This window comes from Eptatretus burgeri, chromosome 17 (genome assembly GCF_056783735.1).
Source record: "Eptatretus burgeri isolate ZD-2024b chromosome 17, Ebu_testis_v1, whole genome shotgun sequence".
Taxonomy (NCBI): domain Eukaryota; kingdom Metazoa; phylum Chordata; class Myxini; order Myxiniformes; family Myxinidae; genus Eptatretus; species Eptatretus burgeri.
In genome coordinates this window covers 21851232-21870906 of record NC_140977.1, presented here as the reverse complement: position 1 = coordinate 21870906, position 19675 = coordinate 21851232, and the positions used below count along the sequence as shown (strand labels likewise).

The window sequence follows — 19675 nt, the reverse complement described above, 5'->3', positions numbered from 1 at the left end:
TGGGGTAAAAATACCACGGAGTTCGCTTTTTTGGGTGAAAATACCACGGAGTTCACTTTTATGGATAAAAATACCACGGAGTCCACTTTTTTGGGTGAAAATACCACGGAGTCCACTTTTTGGGGTAAAAATACCACGGAGTCCACTTTTTGGGGTAAAAATACCACGGAGTTCGCTTTTTTGGGTGAAAATACCACGGAGTTCACTTTTATGGATAAAAATACCACGGAGTCCACTTTTTTGGGTGAAAATACCACGGAGTCCACTTTTTGGGGTAAAAATACCACGGAGTCCACTTTTTTGGGTTAAAATACCACGGAGACCACTTTTTTGGGCGAAATTATCACAGACCACTTTTTTGGGCAAAAATACCACGGACACCACTTTTTTGGGTGAAAATACCACGGAGACCACTTTTTGGGTGAAAATACCACCGAGTCCACTTTTTGGGGTAAAAATACCACGGAGTTCACTTTTTTGGGTGAAAATACCACGGAAACCACTTTTATGGATAAAAATACCATGGAGTCCACTTTTTGGGGTAAAAATACCATAGTCCACTTTTTGGGTGAAAATACCACGGAGTTCACTTTTATGGATAAAAATACCACGGAGTCTACTTTTTTGGGTGAAAATACCACGGAGTCCACTTTTTGGGGTAAAAATACCACGGAGTCCACTTTTTTGGGTAAAAATACCATGGAGTCCACTTTTATGGATAAAAATACCACAGAGTCCACTTTTTGGGTTAAAATACCACGGAGACCACTTTTTGGGGCGAAAATATCACAGACGACTTTTTTGGGCAAAAATACCACGGACACCACTTTTTTGGGTGAAAATACCATGGAGACCACTTTTTTGGGTGAAAATACCACCGAGTCCACTTTTTGGGGTGAAAATACCACAGAGTCCACTTTTGGGTGAAAATACCAGGGAGATCACTTTTATGGATAAAAATACCACGGAGTCCACTTTTATGGATAAAAATACCATGGAGTCCACTTTTTGGGGTAAAAATACCACAGAGTCCACTTTTTGGGTAAAAATACCACGGAGTTCACTTTTATGGATAAAAATACCACAGAGTCCACTTTTTTGGGTTAAAATACCACGGAGACCACTTTTTTGGGCGAAAATATCACAGACCACTTTTTTGGGCAAAAATACCACGGACACCACTTTTTTGGGTGAAAATACCATGGAGTCCACTTTTTGGGGTAAAAATAACACGGAGTCCACTTTTTTGGGTAAAAATACCGTGGAGTCCACTTTTATGGATAAAAATACCACAATGTCCACTTTTTTGGGTTAAAATACCACGGAGACCACTTTTTTGGGCGAAAATATCACAGACCACTTTTTTGGGCAAAAATACCACGGACACCACTTTTTTGGGTGAAAATACCACGGAGACCACTTTTTGGGTGAAAATACCACCGAGTCCACTTTTTGGGGAAAAATACCACGGAGTTCACTTTTTTGGGTGAAAATACCACGGAATCCACTTTTATGGATAAAAATACCATGGAGTCCACTTTTTGTGGTAAAAATACCACATAGTCCACTTTTTGGGTGAAAATACCACGGAATTCACTTTTATGGATAAAAATACCACGGAGTCCACTTTTTTGGGTGAAAATACCACGGAGTCCACTTTTTGGGGTAAAAATACCACGGAGTCCACCTTTTTGGGTAAAAATACCACGGAGTGCACTTTTATGGATAAAAATACCACAGAGTCCACTTTTTGGGTTAAAATACCACGGAGACCACTTTTTGGGGCGAAAATATCACAGACGACTTTTTTGGGCAAAAATACCACGGACACCACTTTTTTGGGTGAAAATACCATGGAGACCACTTTTTAGGGTGAAAATACCACCGAGTCCACTTTTTGGGGTGAAAATACCACGGAGTCCACTTTTATGGATAAAAATACCATGGAGTCCACTTTTTGGGTAAAAATACCACGGAGTTCACTTTTATGGATAAAAATACCACAGAGTCCACTTTTTGGGTAAAAATACCACGGAGTTCACTTTTATGGATAAAAATACCAAGGAGTCCACTTTTTTGGGTGAAAATACCATGGAGTCCACTTTTTGGGGTAAAAATACCACGGAGTCCACTTTTATGGATAAAAATACCACAGAGTCCACTTTTTTGGGTTAAAATACCACGGAGACCACTTTTTTGGGCGAAAATATCACAGACCACTTTTCTGGGCAAAAATACCACGGACACCACTTTTTTGGGTGAAAATACCACGGAGACCACTTTTTGGGTGAAAATACCACCGAGTCCACTTTTTGGGGTGAAAATACCACGGAGTCCACTTTTATGTGTGAAAATACCACTGAGTCCACTTTTTTGGGTGAAAATACCACTGAGTCCACTTTTTTGGGTGAAAATACCACGGAGTCCACTTTTTTTGGCGAAAATACCACAGGGTTCTTCTTGGGTGTTTTTGGCCTAAATATTTTTTGTGCCTCGGGCCCCAAAAAATCTTTATCTGCCTCGATTATCATAACACTAATTTTCAACGGTTTTCTTTGTATTCTCAATATGCGCAATATGAAATGTTCATGTGACATGTGGTAAAGTTTCAATTTCCTCTGTTTAACGGTTTTCGATGTACGCCCTTTACAAAATGCAGACATGTACATTGTACATGCATACGTACAGGATGGATTGTTTAACCCCGCGTTTCGCTTCTCAAGCGCAGGCTAATTGAGGTTGTTACTGACAGAGAGGGGGCAGTATTGAATGTGTGAGAAGGGTGTTTCAAAGAGCTGTTGAACCGGGAAGGAAGCAACGGCGAGCTGGAGCTACCATGTTATGTGGAGGGGAAAGTGGAGTTCGTGAAGATCACAGGAGGGGAGAGGTAAGGGGTGGAAGGAGAAAAGGTAAGGGGTGGGGAGGGACGGTAGAGCCTCGAGGTAAAGGGAGGGAGAGAGGTAAGGGGTAGTGTGTGGAGGGGGAGGTCAAAAGTCTGTAATTTTTAGCTTTGTTAAAATAGCATCACCTATTCACTTCTTCAATAAAAATCCATGAAAAGCAGTGCCTTTGATGTCCCCATGGTTGGAATTCCCTTGATATCAGCAAGTCAGCAACAATTACAACAATTGCAACAACGGATTGAATAACTTGCCAATGTGTCAAATCTACTTAAAATTGTTGTTTTATTTATTCACAGGCTGCTGAGGAATTGTTAGTGTGAGTGAGGGGCTTGCACTTCTCCAATACCGCGGTGTTGTTTTCACCTCCACGTGTGGACTCAGTTTGTGTTTCACTCCATTTCCACTCCACCGTGTCTGCGCCATGAACCACGATGTGTGCGCGGAGAAGCACAGACCGAACCACATGGGGTCCACGGGTGGCTCCGATGGAGGAAACATGAGAGGTTCTCCCATGGACAGCGGCTCTAGAGTCAGTCCACCCGAGGGGTCTGGACCCGACTACGTCCTGTTCATAAGGAACCTTTGAGGAAGTTTTTATATTTTTGTCCCATTATGCTTGCCTGGTGTTGGCCTGGTGTTGGCTTAATAGTTAGGGTGGTAATGGATGGATGGTCCCATGGTCTGCACAGAGTATGGTCCCAATGGATGGATGGATGCATGCGCTTCATTCCCACTCTATTATCAGGTTGCGAGTCCAACGTTGCATGGAATTTCTAAGAAGTTTGCAGCCTGCAAGCATCGCACGTCCTTGTGCCACTGGAATTGAAGTCATGTTCTTGACTCTACATTTTGCAAAATATTGACGGGAGGGGTTGTTAACTGCCCTCTTCCCCTCCACTCTCCTACTACCCTTTCCTCTCCACCTCTTAAATGAATAAGTGGGGTAAAAATGCTCTCAATAATGCTCAAATATAATAATAATGTAAAATAAATAAAATAATAATAAAATAAATAATAATAAAAATGCATAATAAAAATACATAATAAAATAATAATAAAAATGTATAAGTGTAATATATAATATTACATTTACATAATAATAAAAATGCATAATAACAAAAAATGCATAATAAAGAATGCATAATAAAAAAGCATAATAAAAATGCTCTAAATCTAAATAAAAATGCTCTAAAAAAAAAAAATAAGTGGGATAAAAACACTCCACGGTTCTACCACCTTGTTCAACCCTCAATATAGATAGACATGGACACAGTCGTCATCATAATCATCATTTCATATGCAGCCTGTGGCTGCTTGGCTGCATCACTGTTGTGGGTGCAGCTGTGCTGCTGATGCAGTGCCCCACCGTTTCCAGTAAGCTGGGACTCATTTTTCTGACCTCAGAAGGACAACAGTCTGATTCAACCCACCTGGTGTTAACTAACGGCATCACAGAGGCTCAAACTGAAGACCCTAAGATCATAAGCCAGCCATCTTACCCGTTAAGCTAACACCAGGCTTATCAACACAGTAAAAACTTTTCCCGATTGCAATCCCAGAAGAAAGGACTTGCCTGGAGTGAACACTGTGACCGACGCCAAATTGGATCTGTTTGAACAGTTGGTTGAATCCCAAGTGTAAGTGTGATTAATTCCCGACATTGTTCGCCACAAGCACGCCGGTCGCACCTCTCACAATATTCTGATGGGTTGAAATCATTCCTGCAACAATGGAGATCTATAGTCTGTTTGTAATGACAAATGCTGTCTCACTTGCCCTTGAAAGGTCGAAATTTCATTAAGAGGTCAGGGCCGTCTCCTTGGACATATCTCGGGAATTTGACACAGTCGGGAATCCTGTGGCATAGCAGGCTGCTTTAATTCCTGGATTTATGACTTCTACTAGTTGTGCAGTTTTCTGAGAGTAATCCCCTTCTGGTGAAACTCCAAAAATTCATTCTCTGCTCTCCTCCACTCATTCTTCCTCTTTTTTTCTCCTGCCTGTTGAACTGACTTCCTCAATCTCTTCAATCTTAGCCTTCCCTCCAGATCTTCAAGACTTCTGTTCACTACCATCCCCCATCCACCATCATGATCTTTACTTCCCCCCCAAGCCCACCTCTTTTCGGGTGTCTAGTTTTAACTTCCACTTCTGTGATTGATAGTTTGCGGCTGTATCCATCTTGTTCACTCCTGTATCCTCCATTTGCCCTCATTCTGGAATTGTCCTGTTATGATGAATGTAACATGTCTTTCAATCCCTGCAAATCTCTCAGTCTCACCCTGTCACACCTGGAAGATCATCAATAGATTCCACCGCTCCACTTCCATGGCCAGCCAAAGGAAGGCTTTTAATTCCTTGAACTTCTCGGCCTGACCATCAGCAATAACCTCTCTTGGGACAATCACATAGCAAAGCTGACTTCGAAAAGCAGTTTGCAGACTGGGCATCCTCCATCATTCTAAGTCATAGTATCATAATAAACCAGAATGAAGCCCACAAGACCTTTGTCCATAGCTCAATGGAGAACTCTTCCTTGGAGGCTGTAGTGCCAGTCTCACATATCTCTCTCCTCAATTCTGCAGAATCTATTGTCCACCGCTCCATCCCAATGCCATATCCAGGCGATGCACGATGCCATCGCCGGGCACCGAAGGAAGAGAGTACTCGGTTTTCATTACATTTTCTTGATTATTTGTTTGTCCGGGCACTGTCTCAGCCATCCTTTGAGCTAGGAAGCTGAAATTTGGGGATAAAAGTAAAGATGTGCTTTGGCAAAATGATATTTTTTTGTTTTTTGATTAATCAATGAATTGATTAATTATTATCGATTTATTAATTACTTATTTATTTTATTTTTCATCCTGGCAATATCTCAGGCATATTTTGAGCTAGGAAGCTAATATTTGTACATGACAGTGACCAAGTGATTTGGCTATAAAAGGTATTTTTTGATTTATTGATTAATCAATTAATCGATTAATTACTCATCTTTCGATTAATTACTTAATTTTCAAAAAGTTACAGATTCAGATGAAAGAGTGATGGTTTCGGTATGCTCTTCGGCAATTGATTGAGAAATTAATTATTTTATGATTATTGTTTATTTATTTTAATGATGCAATTAATCCATTAATCACTCAATTATTGTACACCGATCCCTCCCAATTCTGACCCCATGTGCTGCAAGGCGACATTGCCTGGTGCCGAAGGCGCCCCGGTGATGTCACACACTGGAGGATTTATTATTTATTTATTTGGCATGGGGGCGGTGTACTTTGAATGTACCGTTACTTTTTCTTTTGATTGTTTCTCCTCCAGTCGAGCTCCCAATGCTATCTCAGCCCTTCGACCGTTCCTCAGATCCTCCAGGGCACACATGTTCTTCCAGTAACCATTCCTGGTTAAACTCCCAAAATCTAGATGTTGTGCCCACCTTGATTCCTTTGTTCCTCTTTTCTTCCATTTGTGAAACAGTCTTCCGGTGACTCCCCGTATCCCTACTCGCAATCTTTTCTACTCTTATCAACCCTATGTCACTAAACCCTATTACTTGCAGGTTATTGCATTTTCACTTTTCCATGAGCCTCAACTTTTGTATTAAGAGTTGTCCATTCCGAAATGAAACATCGTTTGTGTGATAATCTAAGAGCATACCATGTTACGTAATGTAATGGGACTTTTTTTTCTTCTTTTATTGCAGATTTCGTTGTAAAAGTAAAAGTGGAGTCCGAATTTGTCGATTATTATTCGTCCTCTCAAGACAAAGGTTTGAACCACTACTCCATTGCTCATGTTGTATTTTTTTACCCCACATGCGCACAGCAGGGTAAAGCAATTGCTTCAGTCTGTCTGTCTATCGATGAAAAAAAAAATAGGAAAACATTTCAAAAAGAAAACTTACTGTTTTTAAGAGACTTCATAAAGGACACAAATAACGGGCTTGGATAAATGATTTAATGGGTTAAATAAGGTGGTGTAAAAGATGGCATATCCCAAATGCATCGACGGCGGTAAACTTCCGATTTAATTGCTTGGGTATTTTTTCTGCAGCCTTTAAAACTTTTATTTCATTTCAATTGGATTAAATTATATATTTTGAACACTATAGAATATGAATCAGCTTGTTGACACTTCCAAAAGCATTCACTTTAGCAGTACTTTGGCTCTGAAGTTGGCAAATTTTGTACACTGTCTCGACCAATCACATTTGCCATTCGCACTCTCCCCGTGGAGGAATATCGACAACCGGACAAAATTGCGGCACCAAGCGATGCAACGTCTGAGCTGACTGATCCTGATGATGCCTCAGTCAGAATAAAAGACATTATGCTAGTTGGATTGGTTTACCCAAGGGGTGGCTGAGTATGTGCCAATCCCTTGTGCAATCCAAAAAAAATTGTAATTTTTGTCATTATTATTATTATTTTTGTTTGTTTTCAGCTGTTAAAACTGCCCCTGGAAGTACAAGCTGGGAAAGAATCTTTTATCTAATTTTGTATTCCTATATTTGAAACAGCTGTGGCCCATTAAGTGTTTATTAGCGAAAGCTGCCTTCATGGTTTAGAGATATGATTAGCATTGACTTTGCTCTTTGTGAAATATTTAATTTTTAATGTTTGAGAAAATCAAAATGAAAGTTTGCTTCATTGGAATGATGGGATTTTAATTGGGTTTTTATTTTCAGATTTTATTGTGAAGGTGAATGCGGAATCCGAGTTTGAGGATGACTCATTCCCTCAAGACGAACGTTGGAACCAAAACAACATTCTGCTTGTTATGGTTTCCAACAATGAGTGTACATTGTTATGTTTTGTTTTGTTTTTTTCAACAGAGTCGAAAGCTCATGGAAGAATAGTCACACAAAACGTACATACGCATGCACCAGCGCACATGCACAAAACAAAGGGATTTACCTATTTACTTTGAAGTGTTGGACAAACACAGCTGGTAACTTTGGGGGAAGTGACTTAACTTTCTGAAGCACTATGAGTGCCGTTGAAGTCACTTTTCTCACTGCAGTCAGCATGGCAGTTGAAGAGAAATCTTCCCTTCCCTCCCATCATACCCGTCATCTTTTCTATCCTCATTAACCCTCCCTGAACCCAATGTACTAGCTGATTACAGTGTTCCCTTCCCTCTTTTCTCTCCTCCTGTTTGTTCATCCAATTGTTAATGCATGTTGCCCAACTGTCAGTATGTTACCGCATATCCTCTGTTACCACCTTCTACCCGAGACTCAATGTTGGATTTGGATACTCATGGGATGATGATTTGTACAAGTAAAGAACAAATACATTTTTGTATTTTCAGAAAAACGTTCCAGTTCAGCTCGGTGGTAGAGTTGGTAACATCATACTATGTTGCTCTCAGTGTTGCGAGTTTGCTTCTTGGAGCTGCTCATCAGAAATTTCCACAGCCTGCAAATTGAGTGGTGATTTCTCCAGAATTGGTGACTTGTCCAGCCAGAGAAACATTAATGACTTGTTATGCACACTCTGATGCCCTATGATGATGGTGGACCTCCATCACAATTATATGTACAGAATTGGAAACTGAAAAATAAAAAAAATCTTGGCATGTATGAACATTTGTGAACTGTGAGCATCTAATTCATGGAAATGCAGTTGTACTTTTCCTGAAACAGCAGACATTTTGGACGCCACTGTACGTATATAGAGATGTAATTTTGGTGCAGTTTTGCAATGGCTGATAAGGACCTCATGTTTGAGTATGCAGGAGAAGTCTCAATAGTCGATGACTAATTATTTCAGTTTTTCCCCCCAGGTTCCGCTTCAATGCACGACGCTTTCACACATTGGTTTGGTAAGTACATAAAACATTATGGTTCGTTGTTTATGCATCTAAATGAAATTTGCATTTGATTAAATTCACAACTCATTTTAATGATTAAAATATTTCTAGTTATATCAAAGAATCCCATCCCCATTTCATCTCCAATGTATTTTATCAACTGAAAAATTGATTAGTATGAGTCAATGTCCGCTACCTCCGTGAGTGAAAAGATTTGTTTTCAGAACTGGCATCGTTCACCACCCACCATACCCCCTTCCCTCAGGTAGGGGTCAGTAGTTCAACCACTTAGAATATGCCCCGGTTAGCATAGGTGTACCATATCCCTGTGTGTCGTAAGAGGCGACCAGGGTTGCATCAGGAAGGGCATCCGGCGTAAAAAAAAAACCTATGCCAAAGCATTATGCGGACAACAAAACGAATTTCCATACCGGATCGGTCGAGGCCCGGGTTACCAACGACCGCCACCGGTACCGGTGGTCAGCAGGGTACCAGTGGAAATTGTGCTACTGCTGGGCGAAGGAGGAGAAGGAGACGAGGAAGGCGAGTCCAGAGGCAGTGGGAGAGGGGGAAGGGGAGAAGTGTGGATGTGAGAGTTGGAACTCTGAATGTTGGGACGATGACTGGCAAAGGGCAAGAGTTGGCTGATATGATGGAGAGAAGAAAGGTGGACATACTGTGTGTACAAGAGACCAAGTGGATGGGGAGTAAGGCTCGGAGCATTGGAGGTGGTTTCAAACTGTTCTACCATGGTGTGGATGGGAGGAGAAATGGTGTCGGGGTAATCCTGAAGGAAGATTATATCAAGAGGGTATTGGAGGTGAGGAGAGTGTCTGACCGAGTGATGAGTGTGAAGATGGAAATTGAAGGGGTGATGATGAATGTCATCAGTGCATATGCACCGCATATGGGGTGTGAGATGGAGTATAAAGAAGATTTCTGGAGTGAGTTAGATGAAGTGGTGGAGAGTGTATCCAAGGATGAAAAAGTGGTGATTGGAGCAGATTTCAATGGGCCTGTTGGGGAAGGGAATAAAGAGGATGAGGAGGTGATGGGTAGGTACGGTCTCAACAAGAGAAATGTGGAAGGGCAAATGGTGGTAGAGTTTGCAAAAAGAATGGAAATGGCAGTGGTAAATACGTATTTCAAGAAGAAGGAGGAACACAGGGTGACGCACAAGAGCGGAGGAAAGTGCACACAGGTGGATTACATCTTAAGCAGGAGATGCAACCTGAAAGAGATTAGAGACTGTAAGGTGGTTTCAGGGGAGAGTGTAGCTCGACAACATCTATTGGTGGTCTGTAGGATGACTTTAGAGGTGAGGTTGAGGAAGAGAGTGAGGGCTGAACCAAGGACCAGATGGTGGAAGCTGAAGGAGGGTGACTGTTGCGTGGAATTTAGGGAGGAGGCGAGACAGGTGTTGGATGGTGGTAAAGATGGGTGCGATTATTGGGCAACTACAGCAGAAGTGGTGAGGGAGATAGCTTGGAAGATACTTGGTGTGACATCTGAACAGAGGAAGGAAGATAAGCAGACTTGGTGGTGGAATGAGGAAGTACAGGAAAGTATAAGGAAGAAGGGGTTGGCGAAAAAGAAGTGGGATAGTCAGAGAGATGAAGAAAGTAGGCAGGAGTACAAGGAGTGGCGGCGAAAGGCAAAGAGAGAGGTGGCAAAGGCGAAAAAAATGGCATATGGCGAGCTGTATGAGAAGTTGGATACGAAAGAAGGGGAAAAGGATTTATACTGATTGGCAAGACAGAGGGACCAAGTTGGGAAGGATGTGCTGCAGGTTGGGGTGATAAAGGACGCAAATGGGAATGTGCTGACGAGCGAGGAGAGTGTGTTGAGAAGGTGGATGGAGTACTTTGAGGAGCTGATGAATGAAGAAAATGAGAGAGAGAAGGTTGGAAGAGGTGGAGATAGTGAATCAGGAAGTGGGGTGTATCAGTAAGGATGAAGTGAGGACTGCTATGAAGAGGATGAAAAGTGGAAAGGCGGTTGGCCCAGATGATATACCAGTGGAGGCATGGAAGTGCTTAGGAGAGATGGCAGTGGGGTTGTTAACCAGATTGTTTAATAAAATCTTGGAAAGTGAGATGATGCCGGAGGAGTGGAGATTAAGTGTACTGGTTCCGATTTTCAAGAACAAGGGTGATGTGTGGAGCTGTGGAAATTACAGAGGGATAAAGTTGTTAAGCCACACCATGAAGTTGTGGGTAAGAGTAGTGGAAGCATGCTTGAGAGGAGAGGTGACGATTTGTGAGCAACAATTTGGGTTTATGCCAGGAAAGAGCACCACTGATGCGATGTTTGCTTTGAGAATGTTGATGGAGAAGTATAGGGAAGGCCAGAAGGAGTTACGTTGTGTGTTTGTGGATTTAGAGAAAGCTTATGATAGGGTGCCAAGAGAGGAGTTGTGGCATTGTATGAGGAAGTCGGGAGTGGTGGAGAAGAATGTGAGGATCGTGCAGGATATGTATGAGGACAGTGTGACAGCGGTGAGGTGTGCGGTTTGAATGACGGACCGGTTTAAGGTAAAAGTGGGATTACACCAAGGATCGACTCTGAGCCCTTTCCTGTTTGCAATGGTGATGGACAGGTTTACGGACGAGATCAGACTGGAGTCTCCATGGACTATGATGTTCGCGGATGACATCATGATCTGTAGGGAGAGTAGGGAGCAGGCTGAGGCAAGCCTCGAGAGGTGGAGGTACGCAATGGAGAGAAGGGGAATGATAATCAGTCGGAGTAAGACGGAGTACATGTGCGTAAATGAGAGGGAGGGTGGTGCTATGGTGCGGTTGCAAGGAGTTGAGGTGGGGAAGGTGGATGGGTTTAAATACTTGGGATCAACTGTCCAAAGTAACGGAGAGTGTGGGAGAGAAGTGAAAAAGAGAGTGCAGGCAGGATGGAGTGTTTGGAGAAGAGTTGCAGGAGTGATTTGTGACAGAAGGGTAGCTGCAAGAGTGAAGGGGAAAGTATATAAGACGGTAGTGAGACCAGCTATGTTGTATGGTTTGGAGGCGGTGGCGCTAACAAAAAGACAGGAAGCGGAGCTGGAGGTGGCAGAGTTAAAGATGCTGTGATTCTCGTTGGGAGTGACAAGGATGTACAGGATAAGGAATGAGTATATTAGAGGGACAGCACAGGTAGGACGGTTTGGAGACAAAGTGAGAGAGGCGAGATTGAGATGGTTTGGACATGTGCACAGGAGGGAAGCGGAGTATATCGGGAGAAGGATGTTGAAGATGGAGCCACCAGGCAGGAGGAGAAGAGGAAGGCCAAAGAAGGGGTTCATGGATGCGGTGAAGGCGGACATGCGGGTGGTTGGAGTGTCAATGGAAGATGTGGAGGATAGAGCGAAATGGAGATGGTTGATCCGCTGTGGCGACGCCTAACGGGAGCAGCCCAAAGAAGAAGAAGAAGAAGATCGTTCACCACCCACCATTCCCCCTTCTCTCAGGCAGGGGTCAGTGGTTCAACCACTTAGAATATTCCACATGTACAGGGGAAAAAATCGCAAGCCATCTCCCCACATTGAACCCCTTGATTTATTTAATGCCCATGAGCTGACCCTGTGTACCCCAAGCACGAATGCAAAATTTGGTGGAGGTCGACCAAGCTATTTTTGATTCTACAAGGAACAGACATACAAATCCACAGACATTGTGTCAGATGTTTACTACTCATAAAAATGAGGTGCGGCTGACGTCAGAGTATTCAGCACTCTCTTGCTCTGACTAGCAAGTTGCCCGTGCCCGCACGGGATTCCAAACGGGATAAGGATGGAGACGGCAAAAATGCAAATGCCGTCTTCTGTGACCAAGTCAGTAACAATTTCTGGGAGCAACAATTCACATTTATTGCCACATCTGATGCAATTTAAATGCTCTAATGGCGGTGAGATGCTCCATTTGAAGCTGTTTGTTCGATATATGAAGCTTTTTGATGCCTCGGGCCGGTAATCAAAATCCTCCTGAACCCAAATTGTGATTGCACTTCGAAGTGCAAAACACCATCTTTTAAAAAATCTTTGCAGAAACTGGCTTTTGCAGAGACCATATTCCCTTGTACCTTTAAAGTTCAGCTTTGCATTAAAAGCAACATTACGTATCCTCATATAAAGAGAAATATTTGGGTAAGTTGTAGCTTATTATACTGTTTCATACAATGCTGCAATATTGGATAAAATGTTTTGAGTCCAAGGAACATGCTGATGACTTATACATAACTCTACATGTTGTATACAGGTGCAGTGGCATCTGCCAACAAAGAAAGGAAGCTTGTGTAACTCTCTGCACCCAAAGGTCCTATGCATGGTGGGTAGTCAGGCTGCAGGCAGCCCAAGACTTGCTGTGGAGGAAAAAGAGTTGGGTTTTGATTCCAGCTTTGATCATCTGGAGGGGGTTGGGTGGCATGGTAATGGGAGTGACTTCTCAAAGTGGAGAAAGAGGAATTAGACTGATTCCAGGAAGAGTCTTCACAGAGTGCATGTGAGAATAGTTGATGGGATGCAGAATGAGAGCACAATTGATGTGTGGGATTTTCTGATTCCATGAAATCAGAACATGTGGGAATTTCAAGACTTTGAGAACTTGAAGAAACCCTGGGCATGTCGAGATGTTGAGAATTAGAGAAACACCTCAATGTTTCTAGCTGAGGGTGGCAAGTGAACATTCTGGAGGTTTTGTGCTGACTTTGACTTGAGGCTTGTTCAGTATGACAGGGACTGGAGAACAATGCAAGGGAATTGAGTTGGCAGAGACTGTGGGAAACATCAGAATTAGTTCGCCGGATGTGTCTGTGACGCGGCCGGTACTTGTAATTCGGGTGTTGATGCCGATGAAGTTGTCTCAGGCGTTCAGCTTCATCCATAAATGGGCGCTTAAGACTTGGATTCATATTCCTCCAGGTTCCACCTAAGAAGAGTGAAGAATGAAGTTAAGACATTGGGTTGTAAGTTATTCAGTGGAATATAATTGTTTTGTACAGTACTTTGTTAATTGTGGATTAATATAAACATGGTCAAAAACCTCTTTACGAGATGCAGTTCCAACATTTTTGGTTGTTTCCACACTTTCAGTTTCTCTCCAATTATAACAACAACAACAACAACAACAACAACAACAACAACAACAACAACAAAAATCAATTGCTTCATTGCATCATCAACAGTTTATCCTCAGTTAACTGAACCAGAATAATTCCCATTTTGAAGGAAACCCGAACTGGATGCAAATGATTTTCAAATAAAGCTCCTGTTTCTTTTTTTTAAGAAGACCCTTTAACCGTTAAGACCTTAAAGGCCCTTTAAACCCAAGGACCCATTAAGATCCCATAAAACCCCTCACAATCAAAGACCCTTGAAGACCCCAAATAAACCTGACGTGACTCTGTTTACTTTTAAGATTTCAGAATGTGCTCACGTCAATCAGCTTCTGGAATACGTACATAAAATTGTCTTTTAGAAGCATTCCAGACTGGAATGGTTCTAAAACCCTTTATTACACTTAAGACCCTTAAGACCCTTCAAACACCTTACACCCTTTTAAACCCCTAAGATGCTTTAGACCCTTATGACCCCTTATGGCCCTAATACCCTGTAGATCTCCTAAGGCCATGTAGAACCCATTACACTCTATATAATCCTCAGACCTCCAAGATCCTTTTAGACCTTTTCGAACCCCTAAGATCCTTATACGCTGATACCCTTTAGATCCTCTTGGACTTTTAGACCTTCACACCTTCGGACCTCTCAATACCCTGTGGAACCCTTTGACCTTTTAACCCTTTTAAGATGTTTTAAGACCCTTTCAACACTTTAGACTATTTCGACCCTTAAAACCTTCAGAACATTTGACTTTTACAACTTTTCAGACCTTTGACCTTAACACATTTACAACTAGACCATTTAGACCTTTCCTTTGCAATCAATGACCTTTCATTTAGTACATCCTTCCATTTATTTGCCAATCAAAACAAATCCTGGTGAGGGTCTGCAATTTCTGATTGCTCTTTCTAGTTTTGTAATTATTGTTGTTATTACTTTTGTTATTGGAAGCAGCCTTGGAAAAAATGCCAAAATAGTGGAGATTGTTTAAAAAGGTAATCACATGTGTTTGTGGTTTATAATATTTTTTACTTTCGATAGGTGTGCCCCACAAAACACCATGACAAGCAGTGTATACACATTAACGCGGCGTTTGTCCATGGAGTTAAAATCCGTAAAGGTGGGGGGCAAGTGAAGTTGCTACAGCCTCTGTCATGTGACCTTCAATACTCCTGGCAAGTTTGCTTGAGGTTGGATAAAGTAACTACGAAATGTATCACTATCAGACACTAAGTTGTTACTTCCTGAGTATGTGTATAAAGTTACGTGTTTGACACTGAGTACATGTATAAAGTATGTACATATAGAATGTGAGTGCATCGAGAAAATCCATACAAATATATGTTGGTGTGTGTCAGTACATCAGTGTGTCAGTGTGTGTCTTCCATAACTCCAAAACCATAAAACCTAGCAGCCTGAAACTTTGTATGCACACTAAGAAAAGTGCAAGGAAGTGCAAGAGTGAAAAATGGATGGTTGGGTTAATTAAAACACCCATTTTGAAGATAATTAACGGCGTTATTTAATCATATCCTTCATCAGGCGCATCCTCGGTTACCACTCCCCAAGAGGTCTTAACGTGTATCCTAGGTAACCTCACTGGGGTCTGAAGCCACCATGTTTTTTAGCCTGCTCAACCATGCCTTGACTTATAACAGGCCAGAAGGATATCTTTACAATAAAATTTTTTTTTTTCACTTTCCTCACTCATATTATCGAATACTTGTTCAAAATAGCTGTTAATCGCTGGGTACATCACTTTTGTAAGTACTATAGTTTTCAAATTAGGAGCTTGGAGCAATTTTATGCATTGTATGATACGATTTTCCACGATCTACTCTCACGGGCTAATTGAAGTATATCATCGAAATGTTATTTCGTTTTTGAGGATCGGATGTCGTTCGGACTAAATAAGTGTTGAAATCTGGAGTGAAATCTGATAATTTAAAGAAATAACGAGTCTTATAGCTAAGCCTACATACTTATTTACTTCAAACAAGCAAGGCTACGTTCACTCTTGTTCTATACATACAAAAGGAAATGTGAAATTTCCAAAGTATGAAACTTATCTTTTTCTGCTGTTTGGAGAATTAGATTGAGTGAACAAAAAATTTATAAATGTGCCAAAATTAACCAGCTTCATTGAGCTAAATTATTTAATGCATTCACTGCTTGACATCATGCCGTGTCCCCCAGAGGGACTGTCTATCCATAGCATCTGCCAGATCTGTGTCTATATTTTTGGAGGTTTTGTGAGGTGCTCTACAGGGGATCAAAGCAAATCTGTTGAAAAATGGACGTTTAAAAAAGAAAGTTATAACATTTGCACGAACTTCGAATCGATCTACCTCATGACACATGCACAGACGAGCATAATGGTGGATTTCTGCAATGTTTATGTCACGGGCAATTATACTTTGTGATGTGTCGAGGGTTGTTCTGCATTAATCAGTAACTCTTTTGTGGATAAAGTCATTATTTGAACAAATTCATTTAATTTCTTTAACTGCTGTGTGTGCGGTGAAGACTGGCTTTAAAGATAAAGGGATCCTATATGGTATGCAGCAACAGCCTGGCCAACCGTTCCTTATCAACCATTTAATTGGAGTGCTTCCATGAGTGCTTAAGCCAATTGCCGAGTGCCCATTGTTGATAGCGGTGCCATGCTACGTCGTTCTGAGTGAATCATTCACTCACTGCGGATGCTTTTTCCGCGCCACATCATTCAGAGCGAGTGATTCGTGCTCCGTCACCCTGAGCAAGTGGTTCATGCTCCGTCACCCTGAGCAAGTGCTTCATGCTCCGTCAGCCTGAGCGAGTGGTTCGTGCTCTGTAACCCAAACTGAGTGGTTCGTGCTCCGTCACCCTGAGCGAATGCTTCCTGCTCCATCACCCTGAGCGAATGCTTCGTGCTCCATTACCCTGAGCAAGTTGTGGTGAAATAACACCTGATTTCTGAGCTGTTTGCCGTATTCACAGGTTTTCTAAATTAGCGAGTCAAATTTTATTTTCCACCCATCACATGCAGTTGTTTATAAAGATTAATGTTTGCAAACATGTGTGTGTGTGTGTTGTTCATAAAGTGCAACATATTGTTGTGGTTACCAAATTCGCAAACCACCATTCAGGTCCCTTAGGTGAGGTATCTCGGTAAGTGCATGTGTAGTTAGGCCCAAACCCGTTGTCTAGTGGGAATACATGTCATTTATGCGTGCTGCGACTCTTCAGGATAGCCGTTTTTCTTTTACTATCTTTATTTTGGACCAACCGCCATGATTACCACCACAATCACAACATCAACCACCAACCACAACGCCGCTTCACCACAACCGCCACGACCTTCCCGTCACACCTCGCAACCATAGCATCGCCACCGTTCTTGCCCCGCTGTGGGTACCGGTGTTGGACTCGTGCAGGGCGCGCGTCGAACAGCGTGTACAAAATCACGGATTTTGTGCTTCAAAAACGGATCAAAAACGACACACGCCCACTTTTTGCCGTCCAATCGGTGAGCGAGGGGTGAATTGGCCCCGCCCCCAGGGCGATCGATATATGCAAATTTATGGATCAAAAAGCCTTCACGCCCACTTTTTCTCGGGCCAATGGGGAGCGAGGTGAAAGGTCAAAGGGAGGGGGTCAAAGATGAGAGGGCGAAGCTACGGGGCGGATAAAAGGACCGTGTTCGTCAGTCCAGGAGAGTCGCGAGAGAAGAGAAGAAGAGAAGAAGAGAAGAAGAGGAGGAGAGTCCAGAGGCGGAGAGTCCAGAGGCGGAGAGTCGGAGAGTAGGAGAGTCGGAGAGTCGAGAGGCGGAGAGTAGGAGAGTAGGAGAGTCGGAAATAGAGAGTCAAGACTTCGCGGGCGGTGGAGCTGCTCGTCGTGTGCATTGGAGTCGGAACGGAGGGGACGGAGCTGTGGAAAGGCGGCGACACCAGACGAGGGGGTTCTCGCGTCGTGCAGGGAGCTGCACCCGAGGGAGGCCGACAGCGCGACCTGGCCGAGGTGGAGACGCACACCACGGGATAATAAAAATCCTCTATACCCCGAGCATCAGCAACCCCCTCCTGTTTCCCCCCGCGCTGAGATAGTGCGACCAAGGGGGCCCCTTTCCCACCCCCTACCAGACACTGTCCGCGAGGCCCGCGGAGTTGAGGCGCCATCGCCGCTCCGCGTCTCATCACCAGACGGGTAGGCGCGACCCGGTCTCGGCCTCAGGCCCGCCTCATCCTTGAGGGTATTCTTTTCCTTGGTTTTGGGTATGTGTTGTCGGCGCCGTCTGTGAAGTAGAATTGTATAAGTGTTGCCGTGTGCTCGGTAGTCGGTATTAGCTCTGCATTGTGTTTTCGCTTTTACATTTGCTTTTTGTGTAAATTGCATTGTGTCTTTTCTGTGTGCTTTTGGTGGAATTGAATGTGTGCTTCCCGTGTGCCGCGAATAAATGTGCTTTATTGTTGAACTGTTTCCCGCTTCGCTTCGTCATTTCTTTCATTGAATCCCCATCTTGCTTCACGTAAAGGGTTGGTAGTGGGCTGAATACGCCCGATAATTAATCGAACCGTCGAGGTCGACGATAACACCGCTCGGTTATTCTGATAGTACGGAACGGGTCGCTTAAGTGGCCCGTGTCCGAAGTCGACCTGCGGCGAGGTGCGATCGCCCGGTCTACCCTCCGCGTGGGTACTTAGGTAGGTCGAATTTGGCGAGCAACCCTATCCCACGCGGGGGCTGATTGGCTCGATCGCGGTGAGACCGAAAGGTCCACCCGTGACTGGTTCCCGGCGTTAGTCCGAGAGGGTCACGACTGGATTGTCCGTCCGGTGGGCGACATGCCGCGATTCGAGTTACGTGGCCGTCAGCACGCCGGCGGGCGCGAATACCGCAACAATATTCTCTCTGATAATCTCTCTCTGATAATCTCTCTCTCTCTGATAATCTCTCTCTCTCTCTGATAATCTCTCTCTCTCTCTGATAATCTCTCTCTCTCTCTGATAATCTCTCTCTCTCTCTGATAATCTCTCTCTCTCTCTGATAATCTCTCTCTCTCTCTGATAATCTCTCTCTCTCTCTGATAATCTCTCTCTCTCTGATAATCTCTCTCTCTCTCTGATAATCTCTCTCTCTCTCTCTCTCTCTCTCTCTCTCTCTCTCTCTCTCTCTCTCTCTCTCTCTCTCTCTCTCTCTCTGATAATCTCTCTCTCTCTCTCTCTCTCTCTCTCTCTCTCTCTCTCTCTCTCTCTCTCTCTCTCTCTCTCTCCTTGTCTGTCTCTCTCTCTCTCTTTTTGTCCCATCCTTGCTCTACTCCCTCCCAATACAGTGCAGCACCCTCCTCCCACTCCTCTCTCACTCCCTCCTCCCCTCTCTGTCTGTGTCTGTCTCTGGACATATTGGGACAGTGGTTATGTCTGGATGGTATTCGTCTCTGGACGCATCCGGGCGGTGTTTGTCTTCAGTATCATCCAGGCGGTGTTTGTCTCCGGATGCGTCCGGGCAGTTTTTGTCTCCGGGCCGTGTTGATAGTATGACTGGTAGAAAATGGATTTCAGACATTATTTTGCTTCCATCTTCACTGTTATTCCATGCAGAATCTTTTTCATGAAACAGTACGAATCATAATTAACGGTCCACCGCTCGTCTGCCTTCTATTCTTCTCACCGCACACTGTCTTGCCTTTTCCCACCCCTCCATGTTCCCCCACCCCTCCTTGATCCACCACCCCTCCTCACTCCCCCTCCCTCATATCTCCTTTCCCTTCCACCTCTTCACTCTCCCTGCTCTCTCTCCACCACCCCTCTCTCCCTCCTCCCCCCTCTTTTTCTTCTCCCTCCCTCCTTTAGTATTCCCATCATCGAAG

General features: G+C 43.4%; 1 protein-coding gene and 1 pseudogene across 11 annotated transcripts in view; one reads left to right on the top strand and one right to left on the bottom strand.

The window, feature by feature from the left end:
* Positions 1–19675, top strand: part of LOC147009512 (uncharacterized) — a 39132-nt gene that overhangs the window by 9845 nt on the left and 9612 nt on the right. For 2 of the 10 annotated variants that reach the window (XR_015052744.1, XR_015052745.1), the window contains exons 2-5: positions 6607–6672; positions 7591–7772; positions 8217–8337; positions 8691–8729. Coding sequence is in view for 1 of the 10 variants with exons in the window: in XM_085861316.1 (XP_085717442.1) it covers positions 7609–7701; positions 8217–8355; positions 8691–8729 (271 nt within the window). In the remaining 9 variants the exon portion in view is untranslated. The other 8 variants (XR_015052743.1, XR_015052742.1, XR_015052741.1 and 5 more) reach the window with 7 other exon arrangements.
* Positions 12939–19675, bottom strand: part of LOC147009513 (uncharacterized) — a 10587-nt pseudogene continuing 3850 nt past the window's right edge. The window contains exon 3 of the transcript XR_015053019.1: positions 12939–13636. The product of XR_015053019.1 is annotated as an uncharacterized LOC147009513 (transcript). The remainder of the gene's footprint in view (positions 13637–19675) is intronic.